Raw genomic sequence first — 19447 nt, forward strand, 5'->3', positions numbered from 1 at the left:
GGCAGGGGAGACACTGGGAGTCTAATGAAGAGGACCTGTCACTTGCCCATCATGTAGCAACGCTTCCATAAAGGAACTCTGCATAGGTTCCACAGCCGCTTCCATGCGCTACTCCGCAATATCTGGCCGCTTCCCTGGCAAACTCTGCAGATGCCCATAGGACAGCCAGATGTGCCTTTTACCCATCCTAATATGTTAGTGCAAGTATACTTTTTACATGCTGGTAATACAAATCTACACTTAGATATTGCCCCCCCACCATCTTTTTGATGTTTTTTACAGGATACAAGTACTGTACAGAAGATCCTATACTCTGATCAGAGGCACTGCAGTCATCCACAGGAGAGAACATTCGACCTGATGGACTATATACTGGGACCCTTCATCTACAGATCTATCTCCCATCCCCCCCTCTTAATTGTTTCCTGAACCAGTCTTGTGCCATAAAACATTTTTTTCTGCCCATACTATAACAGAGGACTTGTTAGCCCCCCTTTGTGAGAGCAATAAAGTGGAAAAAAAAGCAAAAAAATACATTTTCCTGCACCTTCAGACATCAGATCACCCCAGTTTCTGCAAATTCAGACATCAGATCACCCCAATTTCTGCACCTTCAGACATCAGATAGATCCCCCAATTCCTGAACCCTAACACCTCAGATTATCCCAATGCTGGCACCTTCAGACCTCAGCTCACCCCAATTCCTGCACCTTCAGACCTCAGCTCACCCCAATTCCTGCACCTTCACCCCTCCAGTCACCCCAGTTCTTGCACCTTCACCCCTCCAGTCACCCCAATTCCTGCACCTTCACCCCTCCAGTCACCCCAATTCCTGCACCTTCACCCCTCCAGTCACCCCAATTACTGCACCTTCACCCCTTCAGTCACCCCAATTCCTGCACCTTCACCCCTCCAGTCACCCCAATTCCTGCACCTTCACCCCTCCAGTCACCCCAATTACTGCACCTTCACCCCTTCAGTCACCCCAATTCCTGCACCTTCACCCCTCCAGTCACCCCAATTCCTGCACCTTCACCCCTCCAGTCACCCCAATTCCTGCACCGTCACCTTCACCTCTCAGATTACCTCAATTTCAGCATCTTCACCCTGTAGATCACCCCAATTCCTGCACTATCAGCCCCCAGATAACCACAATTCCTGCACCTTCACCCCCAGATCATCCCAATTCCTGAACCTTCACCCCCCAGATCACCCCAATTCCAGGATCTCCACCCCCAGTTCATACCAAATCCCGCACCTTCACCCCCCGCATCACCCGGATTTCACACAGATCCCCCCACACCACCTCAGATCCCCCCAATTCCTGCACCTTCATCCCCCAGATCCCAATTCCTGCACCTTCACACCCCAAAAAAATAAATTATATATCATAAATAAAAATAATAATTTTTTTTTAAGGCACCCCTGCCCACCCCATACACACCCCATATAAAAAGTGCAGCGTAGGGCATGTATGTAAACACCAACTGCGTCACATGTGAGGTGTCGTTGCCAATGTCAGCGTGAAAGCCATTATTCTAGGGCCATGATTCAGGGTCACTTCCAAACGGAGAACCTGTAAAGGCTTTTAAAGTGTCACCCATGGAGAATTCTGGGTACCATAGATTTTTTCAATTCAATGGGTGCGCAAAATTTTAGGGCTTGACGCGTCTGGTATCCATTTACTTGACGCAACCTCATCTTTTAGATTTAAAAAAAAAAAAATTGGATATTATATTGTATTTCTGTGCACTAAAATTAAATTTAGTGTATTTTTCTTGAAAATCTGCATTTGATAAACAACTGCACAAATATCATGTGACATTAAAAACTGCAAGTGCCACCATTTTATTCTCTGGGAACTCTGCTTTCACAAAATATATACTTTTGGGGGGTAATTTCTAGCATAAATAGGTAAAAATTTAAAAAAGTGCCCCCCCCCCCGGTATTGCCATACTCCTTTGGCTAGCTGTATGGAGGTTAAAGTTTCGGCCATAGAAAATGCCTATAGATGGGGACTTTTCTCCACTTTTTTATCTGTATATTTGGTGTCAGTTGAGGGGCTAAAATGTGTGGAGTAGCCAGGCAACTAGCATCTTCAGGAGGAGGTAAGGCATTGGGTGGAATTGTCAATCTTACTTTTTGACTTCTTTGTTCTCTGGAGTTGCGGCAGAAGAGACCTGGGCGGGTTTCTCATTTGCTGGAGAATTCTTCGCTGTGGATTTGGCTTGGACGCTCTGGAACAATGTAGCCTGACCCTACAGAGGAAAGCGGACGCACAGCTATAAACCTGAGGTCACCCCAATTCCTGCAACTTCACCCCCCGAGGTCACCCTAATTCCTGCACCTTCACCCCCCCAAGATCATCCCAATTCCTGCAGCTTCACCGCCAGATCATCCCAATTCCCGCACCTTCACCGCCAGATCATCCCAATTCCCGCACCTTCACCCCCAGATCATCCCAATTCCTGCACCTTCACCCGCAGATCATCCCAATTCCCGCACCTTCACCCCCAGATCACCCCAATTCCTGCACCTTCACCCGCAGATCATCCCAATTCCTGCACCTTCACTCCCAGATCATCCCAATTCCTTCACCCCCAGATCATCCCAATTCCCGCACCTTCACCGCCAGATCATCCCAATTCCCGCACCTTCACCCCCAGATCATCCCAATTCCTGCACCTTCACCCGCAGATCATCCCAATTCCCGCACCTTCACCCCCAGATCACCCCAATTCCTGCACCTTCACCCGCAGATCATCCCAATTCCTGCACCTTCACTCCCAGATCATCCCAATTCCTTCACCCCCAGATCATCCCAATTCCCGCACCTTCACCGCCAGATCATCCCAATTCCCGCACCTTCACCCCCAGATCATCCCAATTCCTGCACCTTCACCCCCAGATCATCCCAATTCCTGCACCTTCACCCCTCAGATCATCCCAATTCCTGCACCTTCACCCCCAGATCACCCCAATTCCTGCACCATCACCCCCCAGACCACCCCAATTTCTGCACCTGGAAATTTCCCCAATGTGAACCTACCGAGTACCTGACAGAGGGTCTATCCCTTCCACTATCCAAATCTAAAAATTGTGGAAATTTCCACCATTGGGGACATACCAAGAACCTGTCAAAAGTTCTATCCCTTCCCCATCCAAATCTAAAAATAGTTGAAATTTCCTCATTGGAAACATACCAAGATCCTGACAGAGAGTCTTATCCCTTTGGGGACCATACCAAGAGCCTGACAGAAGTTCTATCCCTTCCCCAATCCAAATCTAAAAATAGTGGAAATTTCCCAAATGGGGACCATACCAAGAACCTAACAGAGGGTCTATCCCCTCTCCTATCCAAATCTACAAATTGTGGAAATTTCCTCAATGGGGACATACCAAGAACCTGACAGAGGGTCTATCCCTTTGGGGACCATACCAAGAACCTGACAGAGGGTCCATCCCTTTGGGGACCATACCAAGAACCTGACAGAGGGTCTATCCCTTCTCCTATCCAAATCTAGAAATACTGAAAATATCTCAAATGAGGACATACCAAGAACCTGACACAGGGTCCTTCCCTTTGGGGACCATACCAAGAACCTGACAGAGGGTCCATCCCTTTGGGGACCATACCAAGAACCTAACAGAGGGTCTATCCCCTCTCCTATCCAAATCTAAAAATTGTGGAAATTTCCTCAATGGGGACATACCAAGAACCTGACAGAGGGTCTATCCCTTTGGGGACCATACCAAGAACCTGACAGAGGGTCTATCCCTTTGGGGACCATACCAAGAACCTGACACAGGGTCTATCCCTTTGGGGACCATACCAAGAACCTGACAGAGGGTCTATCCCTTTGGGGAGCATACCAAGAACCTAACAGAGGGTCTATCCCTTTGGGGACCATACCAAGAACCTGACAGAGGGTCTATCCCTTTGGGGACCATACCAAGAACCTGACAGAGGGTCTATCCCTTCTCCTATCCAAATCTAGAAATACTGAAAATATCTCAAATGAGGACATACCAAGAACCTGACACAGGGTCCTTCCCTTTGGGGACCATACCAAGAACCTGACAGAGGGTCCATCCCTTTGGGGACCATACCAAGAACCTAACAGAGGGTCTATCCCCTCTCCTATCCAAATCTACAAATTGTGGAAATTTCCTCAATGGGGACATACCAAGAACCTGACAGAGGGTCTATCCCTTTGGGGACCATACCAAGAACCTGACAGAGGGTCCATCCCTTTGGGGACCATACCAAGAACCTGACAGAGGGTCTATCCCTTCTCCTATCCAAATCTAGAAATACTGAAAATATCTCAAATGAGGACATACCAAGAACCTGACACAGGGTCCTTCCCTTTGGGGACCATACCAAGAACCTGACAGAGGGTCCATCCCTTTGGGGACCATACCAAGAACCTAACAGAGGGTCTATCCCCTCTCCTATCCAAATCTAAAAATTGTGGAAATTTCCTCAATGGGGACATACCAAGAACCTGACAGAGGGTCTATCCCTTTGGGGACCATACCAAGAACCTGACAGAGGGTCTATCCCTTTGGGGACCATACCAAGAACCTGACAGAGGGTCTATCCCTTCTCCTATCCAAATCTAAGTGTTGTCTGGAGTCTACATTTAGAACCTCCGATGCATAAAGCAGTTTATAGAGATGTATGCCGGGGGTGATGGGAGTTGATGGTTGTGATGGCAGCTGGTTGTGTGCCGGTGAGCAGTACATTGATGACACATTATGGGGGGGGGGGGGGTTGGGGACGCATCACCCATGGGAGCAGCTGAGAGCCTTTTCATTTCCTGGACCGGGATGACGGAGATCAGATTACCGGGACACTACGGTGTAAATTACCTTCTTGGATTTAGTCTTCGGGACCAGAGGCTTGATCACCGCCGAGTCCTGCTTGCCTGAGGCCGGGTTGGCAGAAGCCGGAGGCTTTCTACTGAGTTTACTCATATTATCCAGAATACGAGACGAGTTTCCAGCCATCGCCGGGCTCTTCTGACTGGCCGATACCTATCAATGGAGATATGAAAACTGTCACTATGGCATCTCGTCACGGCATGCAGCGATAGCTCCACATACAGAACACAGAGAGACGACCTGCTTTTATTTATTTTTATTACAAATACATAAAATCCAGTGTGAACACACAATTGTGCTCTAAAGTTTTCCTCCCGTGGCAAAAATGGTGAAATTTTAGCAATGATACTGAAAAGGATGTTGATAGGAGGAGAGAGCAGAGAGGGCAGACACCTGCCCTCATCAGTCTGCTGCTATTCTATGCTTGGGATGGAGATAGGACACAGCTGTATTCCTAAACTGTACAGTTCTGGACAAAACTAGCGCACCTCCCCCCCCCCCCCCCCACACACATTTCTGTCAGATAACGCCCCACTTCACCCAGAAAATTGCTGCCATGACAAATGTTTTGGCGTTCTCGTATTTATTTCTTGTGTTTGTATCGGTGACACATAAAAGTGGAGAAACAAAAAGCCAAATCTGACCCATTCCACGCAGAACCCCCAAAATGGACAAAATTGGCACCTTCTGAAAATGGTAAGAAATAATTGCATTCCCAGTCTGTGATGTTCCTGTAATTTGTCATTAATCTCCCCGTATCCATGACCGGGCGCTGACAACAGAAATCACACCGACAACCGGGGACAATGGTGACACATGGCCTCCACCTTCCTGTTGGGTGTCTCTGTGGGCCACATGGAGCATGGAGGAGAGGAAGAGCCCTCAAAGAATTGTCTGAGGATTGGAGAACAAAAATGGTGGAGAAGCATGGACAACCTCAAGGTGACAAGTCCATCTCCAGAGATCTTCATGTTCCTGTGTCCACGGTGCGCAACATTGTCAGGAAGTTTACAGCCCATGGCACTGCAGCTAATCTCCCTGGACGTGGACAAAAGAGACAAATCGATGAAAGATTGCAATGAAGGATTGTTGGAATGGTGGCTAAAGAACCTCCATCAACTTCCAGACAAATCCAAGCCGACCTTCAGGCACCAGGTACAACGGTGTCCGATCCCACTATACGTCACCATCTGAATGAAAAGGGACCCTATGGGAGGAGACCCAGGAGGACCCCACTGCTGACATAGAAATATGGGGGGAGATCCAGGAGGACCCCACTGCTGACACAGAAATATGGGGGGAGAACCAGGAGGACCCCACCGCTGACACAGAAATATGGGGGGAGAACCAGGAGGACCCCACCGCTGACACAGAAATATGGGGGGAGAACCAGGAGGACCCCACTGCTGACACAGAAATATGGGGGGAGAACCAGGAGGACCCCACTGCTGACACAGAAATATGGAAGGAGACCCAGAAGGACCCCACTGCTGACACAGAAATATGGAGGGAGACCCAGGAGGACCCCACTGCTGACAGAAATATGGTGGGAGACCCAGGAGGACCCCACTGCCGACACAGAAATATGGGGGGAGACCCAGGAGGACCCCACTGCTGACACAGAAATATGGGAGGAGACCCAGGAGGACCCCACTGCTGACACAGAAATATGGTGGGAGACCCAGGAGGACCCCACTGCTGACAGAAATATGGTGGGAGACCCAGGAGGACCCCACTGCCGACGCAGAAATATGGTGGGAGACCCAGGAGGACCCCACTGCTGACACAGAAATATGGGGGGAGACCCAGGAGGACCCCACTGCTGACACAGAAATATGGTAGGAGAACCAGGAGGACCCCACTGCTGACACAGAAATAGGGTAAGAGACCCAGGTGGACCCCACTGCTGACACAGAAATATGGGGGGAGACCCAGGGAGGACCCCACTGCTGACACAGAAATATGGGAGGAGACCCAGGAGGACCCACTGCCGACACAGAAATATGGTGGGAGACCCAGGAGGACCCCACCGCTGACACAGAAATATGGGGGGAGACCCAGGAGGACCCCACTGCTGACACAGAAATATGGGAGGAGACCCAGGAGGACCCCACTGCTGACACAGAAATAGGGTAAGAGACCCAGGAGGACCCCACTGCTGACACAGAAATAGGGTAAGAGACCCAGGAGGACCCCACTGCTGACACAGAAATATGGGAGGAGACCCAGGAGGACCCACCGCTGACACAGAAATATGGGGGGAGACCCAGGAGGACCCCACTGCTGACACAGAAATATGTGAGGAGACCCAGGAGGACCCCACTGCTGACACAGAAATAGGGTAAGAGACCCAGGAGGACCCCACTGCTGACACAGAAATAGGGTAAGAGACCCAGGAGGACCCCACTGCTGACACAGAAATAGGGTAAGAGACCCAGGAGGACCCCACTGCTGACGCAGAAATATGGTGGGAGACCCAGGAGGACCCCACTGCTGACACAGAAATATGGTAGGAGACCCAGGAGGACTCCACCGCTGACACAGAAATATGGGGGGAGACCCAGGAGGACCCCACCGCTGACACAGAAATATGGGAGGAGACCCAGGAGGACCCCACTGCTGACACAGAAATATAGGAGGAGACCCAGGAGGACCCCACCGCTGACACAGAAATATGGTAGGAGACCCAGGAGGACCCCACTGGTGACAGAAATAGGGTGAGAGACCCAGGAGGACCCCACTGCTGACACAGAAATATGGAGGAGACCCAGGAGGACCCCACTGCTGACACGGAAATATGGGAGGAGACCCAGGAGGACCCCACCACTGACACAGAAATATGGGAGGAGACCCAGGAGGACCCCACCGCTGACACAGAAATATGGGAGGAGACCCAGGAGGACCCCACTGCTGACACAGAAACATATTGGAAGCCACATTGGAGTTTGCCAAAACTAACCTGAGGAAGCCAAAATCCTTCTGGGAGAATGTGCTGTGGACAGATGAAACAAAATGGCAGCTGTTTGGTAAAACCCATCATTCTACTGTTTTCAGAAAAAGCCATGAGGCCTAAAGAGGAGAATCCAGACCCTCAAGTCACACATGGTGGGGGGGTCACAGTCCCTCCAGTCACACATGGTGGCGGGGTCACTGATGTTTTGGGGTTGTTTTGCTGCTTCAGGCACTGGATGTCTTGGCCGTGAGCACGGCATTATGAAATCTGAAGACCAAAGAATTCTGGGGTGCAATGTAGAGCCCGGTGTCAGAAATTTGGGTCTCCGTCAGAGGTGATGGGTCTTCCAGCAGGACAATGACCTCAAAGCACACGTCACAAAGCCCCCAGAGATGGTTTCAGACAAAGTGTTGGAGAGGACTGAACTGACCAGCAATGAATCCAGATCTCCATCCCATAGAGCTCCTGTGGAGAGATCTCAGACCAGCAGTTGGGAGGAGGAACCCTTCCAATCTGAGAGACCCGGAGCAGTCGGGGGAAAGGAACCCTTCCAATCTGAGAGACCCGGAGCAGTTGGGAAAAGGAACCCTTCCAATCTGAGAGACCTGGAGCAGTTGGGGAAAGGAACCCTTCCAATCGGGGAGACCCAGAGCAGTTGGGGAAAGGAACCCTTCCAATCGGGGAGACCTGGAGCAGTTGGGGAAGGAACCCTTCCAATCTGAGAGACCCGGAGCAGTTGGGGAAAGGAACCCTTCCAATCTGAGAGACCCGGAGCAGTTGGAGGAAGAACGATCCAAATTTCCAGGAGAGAGGTGGAAGAAACTCAATGATGGTTCCAGGAAGACATTGATTTCTAGTATATGGTTCCAAAGAGTGTGCCACCAAATATTACATGGAGGGTGCCAATAATTTTGTCCATTTTTGGGGTTTTGGGTGGAATGGGTCAGATTTGGCTTTTTGTTTCTCCACTTTTTTGTGTCACCAATACCAACCAAAGAAATAAACACGAGAACGCCGAAACATTTGTCATTGCAGCAATTTTCTGGGGAAGTGGTGCATTATCTGACAGAAATGTGGGGGTGCCGATAATATTGGCCATGACTGTAAGAGGTGTCATTCGCTGGCTGTACTATGTCCGGGGCTGTGTAAAACCCAGGACTGGATGGACAGAAACAAATCTTTGGGCTGGTAAAGCCTCTTCCCCATATAGATGTCATCTGAGCTGCATCTGCCTGGAGTTCAGCTTTAAATGAACACGCAGCGGATATTATGAGGCGGGGGTCTGTTGACAAGATCACGCGATGACGTCTCTGAAGTCGGAATGAGATGGCTTCAGGTTGATAGGATGAGTCACTCTCCGGCTGACATCCCCCAGACTAATAAAATCAGAGAGATTATTTCCAGCAGGAGAGAAATCAACGCAACGCACAGAGAGCCCCTGCCATGCCGCTCACAAGAGGCTCGGCTCAGAGCAGTGCTTCAGGATCTCCTCACCAGAGCACAGGGAGATCCATCCACATACCGCATGCCGGTCAGCGAACTCGCCTGTCGGGGTGGGGAGGAGCGTCACAAAACATGCTCAGGTGCTCCACCATTTCAAGCTTTCTATTCATTCAACCTTTGGAGGAATCCAGGTTGGGAAAAAAAAAGATCCGGGGGTCTAGTAGATGGCCGGCTCAGCAATGCCGAGAGGCAGCAATCAAGGCCAGCAGAATATTAGAACCCATAAAAAAGGGGATTTACTCCCGCCGCTTTATAAACTCTGCTCCGGCCGCATCTGGAGTTCGCCGTCCAGTTCTGGTCACCAGTCCTCAGGAGGGATGTGCTGGAACTGGAGAGAATCCAGAGAAGGGCAACAAAGCTATGAAGGGGACTGGAGGAGCTCAGTGACGAGGAACGACTACAAACATCAAACTTGTTCTCCCCGGAGAAGAGACTCTTGAGATGGTGATCCTATCATAGGGAGGGAACTATTCAGTATCAGGGAGCTGAGGAGGACTCAGGACCACTCGGTGAAGTTGGAGGAGAAGCGGTTTAACCATAAAACTGGTAGAGGGTTCTTTACTGTTACAGCAGTAAGGATGTATAGACCCAGGAGGACCCCACTGCTGACACAGAAATATGGGGGGAGACCCAGGAGGACCCCACTGCTGACACAGAAATGTGGTAGGAGACCCAGGAGGACCCCGCCGCTAACACAGAAATATGGTAGGAGACCCAGAAGGACCCCACTGCTGACACAGAAATATGGTAGGAGACCCAGGAGGACCCCACCACTGACACAGAAATATGGGAAGAGACCCAGGAGGACCCCACCGCTGACATAGAAATATGGTGGAGACCCAGGAGGACCCCACCGCTGACACAGAAATATGGGGAGAGACCCAGGAGGACCCCACCGCTGACACAGAAATATGGGAGGAGACCCAGGAGGACCCCACCGCTGACACAGAAATATGGGAGGAGACCCAGGAGGACCCCACCGCTGACACAGAAATATGGGAGGAGACCCAGGAGGACCCCTGCTGACAGAGAAATATGGGAGGAGACCCAGGAGGACCCCACCGCTGACACAGAAATATGGGAGGAGACCCAGGAGGACCCCACCGCTGACAGAGAAATATGGTGGGAGACCCAGGAGGACCCCACCGCTGACACAGAAATGTGGTAGGAGACCCAGGAGGACCCCACTGCTGACACAGAAATATAGGAGGAGACCCAGGAGGACCCCACCGCTGACACAGAAATATGGGGGGAGACCCAGGAGGACCCCACCGCTGACACAGAAATATGGGGGGAGACCCAGGAGGACCCCACCGCTGACACAGAAATATGGGGGGAGACCCAGGAGGACCCCACTGCTGACACAAAAATATAGTAAGAAACCCAGGAGGACCCCACTGCTGACACAGAAAAATGAGAGGAGACCGAGGAGGACCCCACCGCTGACACAGAAATATGGGAGGAGACCCAGGAGGACCCCACTGCTGACACAGAAATATGGGAGGAGACCCAGGAGGACCCCACTGCTGATACAGAGGTATGGTGGGAGACCCAGGAGGACCCCACCGCTGACACAGAAATATGGGAGGAGACCCAAGAGGACCCCACTGCTGACAGAAATATGGGGGGAGACCCAGGAGGACCCCACCGCTGACACAGAAATATGGGGGGAGACCCAGGAGGACCCCACTGCTGACACAGAAATATGAGAGGAGACCCAGGAGGACCCCACCGCTGACACAGAAATATAGGGGGAGACCCAGGAGGACCCCACTGCTGACACAGAAATATGGTAGGAGACTCAGGAGGAACCCACTGCTGACACAGAAATATGGTAGGAGACCCAGGAGGACCCCACCGCTGACACAGAAATATGGTAGGAGACCCAGGAGGACCCCACCGCTGACACAGAAATATGGGAGGAGACCCAAGAGGACCCCACTGCTGACAGAAATATGGGGGAGACCCAGGAGGAACCCACTGCCGACACAGAAATATGGTAGGAGACCCAGGAGGACCCCACTGCCGACACAGAAATATGGTAGGAGACCCAGGAGGACCCCACTGCTGACACAGAAATATGGGAGGAGACCGAGGAGGACCCCACCGCTGACACAGAAATATGGGGGGAGACCCAGGAGGACCCCACTGCTGACACAGAAATATGGTAGGAGACCCAAGAGGACCCCACTGCTGACAGAAATATGGGAGGAGACCCAAGAGGACCCCACCGCTGACACAGAAATATGGGAGGAGACCCAGGAGGACCCACTGCTGATACAGAGGTATGGTGGGAGACCCAGGAGGACCCCACCGCTGACACAGAAATATGGGAGGAGACCCAAGAGGACCCCACTGCTGACAGAAATATGGGGGGAGACCCAGGAGGACCCCACCGCTGACACAGAAATATGGGGGGAGACCCAGGAGGACCCCACTGCTGACACAGAAATATGAGAGAAGACCCAGGAGGACCCCACCGCTGACACAGAAATATAGGGGGAGACCCAGGAGGACCCCACTGCTGACACAGAAATATGGTAGGAGACTCAGGAGGAACCCACTGCTGACACAGAAATATGGTAGGAGACCCAGGAGGACCCCACCGCTGACACAGAAATATGGTAGAAGACCCAGGAGGACCCCACCGCTGACACAGAAATATGGGAGGAGACCCAAGAGGACCCCACTGCTGACAGAAATATGGGGGGAGACCCAGGAGGAACCCACCACTGACACAGAAATGTGGTAGGAGACCGAGGAGGACCCCACTGCCGACACAGAAATATGGTAGGAGACCCAGGAGGACCCCACTGCCGACACAGAAATATGGTAGGAGACCCAGGAGGACCCCACTGCTGACACAGAAATATGGGAGGAGACCGAGGAGGACCCCACCGCTGACACAGAAATATGGGGGGAGACCCAGGAGGACCCCACTGCTGACACAGAAATATGGGAGGAGACCCAGGAAGACCCCACTGCTGATACAGAGGTATGGTGGGAGACCCAGGAGGACCCCACTGCTGACAGAAATATGGGAGGAGACCCAGGAGGACCCCACCGCTGACACAGAAATATGGGGGGAGACCCAGGAGGACCCCACTGCTGACACAGAAATATGGGAGGAGACCCAGGAGGACCCCACCGCTGACACAGAGATATGGTAGGAGACCCAGGAGGACCCCACCGCTGACATAGAAATATGGTGGAGACCCAGGAGGACCCCACCGCTGACACAGAAATATGGGGAGAGACCCAGGAGGACCCCACCGCTGACACAGAAATATGGGAGGAGACCCAGGAGGACCCCACCGCTGACACAGAAATATGGGAGGAGACCCAGGAGGACCCCTGCTGACAGAGAAATATGGGAGGAGACCCAGGAGGACCCACTGCGGACACAGAAATATGGGAGGAGACCCAGGAGGACCCCACCGCTGACACAGAAATATGGGAGGAGACCCAGGAGGACCCCACCGCTGACAGAGAAATATGGTGGGAGACCCAGGAGGACCCCACTGCTGACACAGAAATATGGGGGGAGACCCAGGAGGACCCCACCGCTGACACAGAAATATGGGGGGAGACCCAGGAGGACCCCACCGCTGACACAGAAATATGGGAGGAGACCCAGGAGGACCCCACCGCTGACACAGAAATGTGGTAGGAGACCCAGGAGGACCCCACTGCTGACACAGAAATATAGGAGGAGACCCAGGAGGACCCCACCGCTGACACAGAAATATGGGGGGAGACCCAGGAGGACCCCACCGCTGACACAGAAATATGGGGGGAGACCCAGGAGGACCCCACCGCTGACACAGAAATGTGGTAGGAGACGCAGGAGGACCCCACTGCTGACACAGAAATATAGTAAGAAACCCAGGAGGACCCCACTGCTGACACAGAAAAATGAGAGGAGACCGAGGAGGACCCCACCGCTGACACAGAAATATGGGGGGAGACCCAGGAGGACCCCACCGCTGACACAGAAATATGGTAGGAGACCCAAGAGGACCCCACTGCTGATAGAAATATGGGAGGAGACCCAGGAGGACCCCACCGCTGACACAGAAATATGGGAGGAGACCCAGGAGGACCCCACTGCTGATACAGAGGTATGGTGGGAGACCCAGGAGGACCCCACCGCTGACACAGAAATATGGGAGGAGACCCAAGAGGACCCCACTGCTGACAGAAATATGGGGGGAGACCCAGGAGGACCCCACCGCTGACACAGAAATATGGGGGGAGACCCAGGAGGACCCCACTGCTGACACAGAAATATGAGAGGAGACCCAGGAGGACCCCACGCTGACACAGAAATATGGTAGGAGACCCAGGAGGACCCCACCGCTGACACAGAAATATGGTAGGAGACCCAGGAGGACCCCACCGCTGACACAGAAATATGGGAGGAGACCCAAGAGGACCCCACTGCTGACAGAAATATGGGGGGAGACCCAGGAGGAACCCACCGCTGACACAGAAATATGGTAGGAGACTCAGGAGGACCCCACTGCTGACAGAGAAATATGGGGGGAGACCCAGGAGGACCCCACCGCTGACACAGAAATATGGTAGGAGACACAGGAGGACCCCACTGCTGACAGAAATATGGGAGGAGACCCAGGAGGACCCCACCGCTGACACAGAAATATGGTAGGAGACTCAGGAGGACCCCACCGCTGACAGAGAAATATGGGGGAGACCCAGGAGGACCCCACTTGGAGGGGCTCCTCCAAGGGAGTTCCCTTCCACAGCTGGTGGTGTCTGTGGGGAGAGTGTCAATGATGTAACCAGTCGCTGACCCGCTGCACCACATTTCCTGCGGCAGGTCGGCTCCTACAGCCACAATTGTGTCACCGTATGTCGTGGCTTTCTTCTGCATGCGGACCCAGAAGACCGTGTTGTCATTCGCTGATCAATGATTATGCCGGTGACAGGCTCAGCGAATGACAGGAGAGAGATCTGTGTTTTATTTCGGCACATTGCTCACTGAACCAGATCACAGTACACATTGTTAGGCACACATTGAACCCCTGGGGCGCCTCCGACGTTCACCCTTCCCAGCCGGTGTCATTAGTACAGCGACAGTGTATAGTATGATCACCGTATTAGTGTCTCTGGAGATGACAGTCAGTTCCCACCTAGTGTCAGTTAGTGTCAGATTGCCAACCGCACTATCACAGTCCCATTATAAGTCGCTGATCGCCATCATTACTAGTTCCAGTTTATATCCCATAGTTTGCAGACGCCATAACTTTCATGGAAACCAATCAATTTACCACTGATTGGGGTTTTCTTCTTTTTTTTTTTTTTTTTTTTCCCCACCAAAATCACGTAGCAGAATTCATTTTGGCCAAAATTTATGAAGAAATTAGATTTTTTTAAATTTCTTTTTATTTTAGGTTTTATAGCAGAATGTAAACAATATTGGGTCTGTTTCCAAAATTTTATATAATAGAAAAAAAAACAGGTGGGGATCAAATACTATTTGTGTGGAAAAAAAAATATATACATTTTGCTTTGAATGACCGCGCAATTACCATTTAAAGTAGCGCAGTGCTAAATAGCAAAAAAATGCTGGTAAAAAAACTCTTAGATGGGCATCTTAGTGAATGTAATATATGGGGATATGGGAGATGGTATAAAGACCTGGGTGTGGTCTAGGTCCCGTTTGGGTGGCCTGGGTGCGGTCTAGGACCAGGTTTGGATTACCTGGAGGTGGTCTAGGACCCCGTTTGGGTTACCTGGGTGTGGTCTAGATCTCCGTTTGGGTTACCTGGGTGTGGTCTAGGTCCCCGCTTGGGTTACCTGGGTGTGGTCGGGTCCCCGTTTGGGTTACCTGGGTGTGGTCGGGTCCCGTTTGGGTTACCTGGGTGTGGTCGGGTCTCCGTTTGGGTTACCTGGGTGTGGTCGGGTCCCCGTTTGGGTTACCTGGGTGTGGTCGGGTCCCCGTTTGGGTTACCTGGGTGTGGTCGGGTCCCCGTTTGGGTTACCTGGGTGTGGTCGGGTCCCCGTTTGGGTTACCTGGGTGTGGTCGGGTCCCCGTTTGGGTTACCTGGGAGTGGTCGGGTCCCCGTTTGGGTTACCTGGGAGTGGTCGGGTCCCCGTTTGGGTTACCTGGGAGTGGTCGGGTCCCCGTTTGGGTTACCTGGGAGTGGTCGGGTCCCTGTTTGGGTTACCTGGGTGTGGTCGGGTCCCTGTTTGGGTTACCTGGGTGTGGTCGGGTCCCTGTTTGCGTTGTCTGGGTGTGGTCGGGTCCCTGTTTGGGTTGTCTGGGTGTGGTCGGGTCCCTGTTTGGGTTGTCTGGGTGTGGTCGGGTCCCTGTTTGGGTTGTCTGGGTGTGGTCGGGTCCCTGTTTGGGTTGTCTGGGTGTGGTCGGGTCCCTGTTTGGGTTGTCTGGGTGTGGTCGGGTCCCTGTTTGGGTTACCTGGGTGTGGTCGGGTCCCTGTTTGGGTTGCCTGGGTGTGGTCGGGTCCCTGTTTGGGTTACCTGGGTGTGGTCGGGTCCCTGTTTGGGTTACCTGGGTGTGGTCAGGTCCCTGTTTGGGTTACCTGGGTACAGTCTAAGACCCTTCTCAGCACACCAATAAAAAAAGCAACAGATTTTGTACACATTTATTTTACCTTGAAGGGGTTCACTCTGCCCTGATTGGTGGCCACGATGGCTCCTACAGAGAGACAAGTGTTAGGCCACACATGTGATTGGGTAACTTGTGAAGATAAACCCACAGAAAACAATAGAAACAGAAAACAATTACCGGCTCTGGCGGCTGGTGGCTCCGGCGAGATGACGTTTTTGCTAAAAGGATTGAATGCTGCGAAGGAGAAAAGATCGTCAGAACACAAAACACATCGACTGAACAATTCATATACTGGGATCCGACACTACGACTGAACGGATCCAACCGCGGCCCCGGCCAATCGGGGGACAAAACCTTTTCTGAGCCCCTCTCTGACCGATGCCTGACCACCCCGGGGCACAGAAAAGGCTCTTCACATGGACTGGAGGGAAACTAAATTGCAGACGACATTTTGGATATTAATATATTCCACATTTCCATTGAAGCTGTGACCAGCTAGAATTAAAAAAAAAACACTTTCTTGCACCCATCAGAACTCCCCCAGAATCCAAGTGCCCCCCCCCCCTCTTTCAGCGGTTCTCTGCCATTGGCGAATCTGTCAGAGCTTGTCAGCCAATTACAGCCAATCCCAGCTGAAAGGATCTAGATAACTTCCATTTTGTATTATGTACGCCATTTTAAGTATTAAGTTAGTTTTTTGTAGAGATATTAGAAGTTTAATGAAACTGTTTTAGTTGTTCAAGGATGTATCAACAGAAGCTAACACGACCCTGACAATGTCTTTGTCTGGCTGTTTTCCCTAAAAGTTAGCCAAAACAATTTGTACCAAGAAATGTATATGTTATGTTTCATGTAGTCAGCTCATGATGGAAAGTTACAAGTTACAGTTTTGAAACTCGCTCCCCCCCCCCCCTTATTATTATCTGCAGTCTATATAATCTTATTAATGTCTAATAAACTTTGAACATCTCTGAACATAAGCTGTCGTGATTTCCGTGTTCAAGGGGTGTTCCCAGAATTCTGCTGATAAACCAGGAATCTCTCCACAGACCGGGGGTCTCTGAGGGGGAAAGAAAATCATTCCTTTCACCAGCTAATCGGGACGACACAGTACGGGGGGGGGGGGGGGGGGGAGGGGCAATCGGGACGACACAGTACGGGGGGGGAGGGGGAATCGGGACGACACAGTACGGGGGGGGGGAGGGGGAATCGGGAGGACACAGTACGAGGGGGGGGGAGGGGGAATCGGGAGGACACAGTACGGGGAAGGAGGGGGAATCGGGAGGACACAGTACGGGGAAGGAGGGGGAATCGGGAGGACACAGTACGGGGGGAGGGGGAATCGGGAGGACACAGTACGGGGGGAGGGGGAATCGGGAGGACACAGTCCGGGGGGGGAGTTGGGAGGACACAGTATGGGGGGGGGGGGAATCTGGAGGACACAGTATGGGGGGATATTGGGAGGGGGCATATTGGGAAGGCACAGTATGGGGGGGATTTTGGGAAGGCACAGTACAGGGGTGGGGGGGAATCTGGTGGAGGGCACAGTACAGGGGTGGGGGGGAATCTGGTGGAGGGCACAATACAGGGGTGGGGGGGGAATCTGGTGGAGGGCACAGTACGGGGGTGGGGGGGGGAATCTGGTGGAGGGCACAGTACGGGGGTGGGGGGGGAATCTGGTGGAGGGCACAGTACGGGGGTGGGGGGGAATCTGGTGGAGGGCACAGTACAGGGGTGGGGGGGAATCTGGTGGAGGGCACAGTACAGGGGTGGGGGGGAATCTGGTGGAGGGCACAGTACAGGGGTGGGGGGGAATCTGGTGGAGGGCACAATACAGGGGTGGGGGGGAATCTGGTGGAGGGCACAGTACAGGGGTGGGGGGGAATCTGGTGGAGGGCACAGTACAGGGGTGGGGGGGGGGGAAACTGGTGGAGGACACAGTACCGGGGTGGGGGGGGAATCTGGTGGAGGACACAGTACCGGGGTGGGGGGGGAATCTGGTGGAGGGCACAGTACAGGGGTGGGGGGGAATCTGGTGGAGAGCACAGTACAGGGGTGGGGGGGAATCTGGTGGAGGGCACAGTACAGGGGTGGGGGGGAATCTGGTGGAGGGCACAGTACAGGGGTGGGGGGGAATCTGGTGGAGGGCACAGTACAGGGGTGGGGGGGGGAATCTGGTGGAGGGCACAGTACAGGGGTGGGGGGGAATCTGGTGGAGGGCACAATACAGGGGTGGGGGGGGAATCTGGTGGAGGGCACAGTACAGGGGTGGGGGGGAATCTGGTGGAGGGCACAGTACAGGGGTGGGGGGGGGAATCTGGTGAGGGCACAGTACGGGGGTGGGGGGGGAATCTGGTGGAGGGCACAGTACGGGTTCCATGGTGCCATCCTGGGACAGCTTAGTAAAAAGCGTGACTGTTCCAGCAGATCCGGGACAGTGGGTAAGTATGATGTGAGATTATCATGGGGCCCCCATCCACCCGGGAACTGGCAGCAGCACCAGAACTTCCCATAGAGGGATGATTACAAAGTCACTCCCAGCCACTGACCTGCTCTGGGCAGTCTGGGGGGTTCAGGGGCCCCCTCTGGCTCCTCTTCCTCCTCTCCATCCATCTCGGCATCTTGCTCTTCTTCGGTTTGTCTGGCATGTGAGCTCCCCCACTCTGTGGCCGTCCGGCTGTATCTGGGGGGGGGGGGGACAACAGGATTACAATTCTCTCCATTTTACAGCTTCTGAAGAAAAATTTCAAAACTGAAAGCCGAGCTAAACGAAAACCTTTGTAGATTGTGAGCTCTGCGGGTCAGGGCCCTCCTCTGTATTGTAGCTGTGCAGACTGCGGGCACCACAGAAATCCTGTATAACAGTCATACTGATACATCGGTCTCATGTCTCCTCCAATCTCGGGGAGTTGGGTGCATCTCTCCCAGATCTGGGCCGTAATCAGGGTGAGTTTTCCAGGAATAAAGACCACTCACTGCTGCTCTCTCCTTGTGCAGGGGACTGGTCTGGTCTCCGCCCCCTGTAGGTTTATGTAGTGGGTGGAGCTTGTTGGGCTCCTCCCACAGTTCTGCTCTCTCTCCTTGTGCAGGGTGACTGGCCTTGTCTCCGCCCCCCTGTAGGTTTACATAGTGAGTGGAGCTTGCTTGGCCCCTCCCACAGCTCTGCTCTCTCTCCTTGTGCAGGGTGACTGGTCTTGTTTCCGCCCCCTCCTGTTGGTTTATGTCATGGGTGGAGCATGCTGGGCCCCTCCCACAGCTCTCATCTCTCTCCTTGTGCAGGATGACTGTTACTGTCTCCGCCCCCTCTTGTAGGTTTATGTAGTGGGTGGAGCTTGCTGGGCCCCTCCCATGGCTCTGCTCTCTCCTTGTACAGGATGACTGGTACTGTCTCCGCCCCCTCCTGTAGGTTTATGTCATGGGTGGAGCTTGTTCGGCCCCTCCCACAGCTCTGCTCTCTCCTTGTGCAGGGTGACTGGTCTGGTCTCCGCCCCCCTATAGGTTTATGTAGTGGT

The 19447-nt window shown here is 52.9% G+C and overlaps 1 protein-coding gene across 1 annotated transcript in view; it reads right to left on the reverse strand.

Moving 5' to 3' along the window:
- Positions 1-18616, reverse strand: part of LOC149434111 (WD repeat and HMG-box DNA-binding protein 1-like) — a 35401-nt gene extending 16785 nt beyond the window's left edge. Inside the window, exons 1-5 of the mRNA XM_089664094.1 lie at positions 18485-18616; positions 16113-16169; positions 15979-16022; positions 4876-5040; positions 2140-2258 (exon numbers count right to left, since the gene is read on the reverse strand). Of these exons, the coding sequence (XP_089520220.1) occupies positions 2140-2258; positions 4876-5040; positions 15979-16022; positions 16113-16169; positions 18485-18548 (449 nt within the window). The 5' untranslated portion in view covers positions 18549-18616. The remainder of the gene's footprint in view (positions 1-2139; positions 2259-4875; positions 5041-15978; positions 16023-16112; positions 16170-18484) is intronic.
- Positions 18617-19447: the final 831 nt, after the last annotated feature.

This window comes from Staurois parvus, unplaced genomic scaffold (assembly GCF_062004578.1).
Source record: "Staurois parvus isolate SC_StPar_1 unplaced genomic scaffold, SC_StPar_1.0 ptg001833l, whole genome shotgun sequence".
In the NCBI taxonomy this organism is placed as follows: Eukaryota; Metazoa; Chordata; class Amphibia; order Anura; family Ranidae; genus Staurois; species Staurois parvus.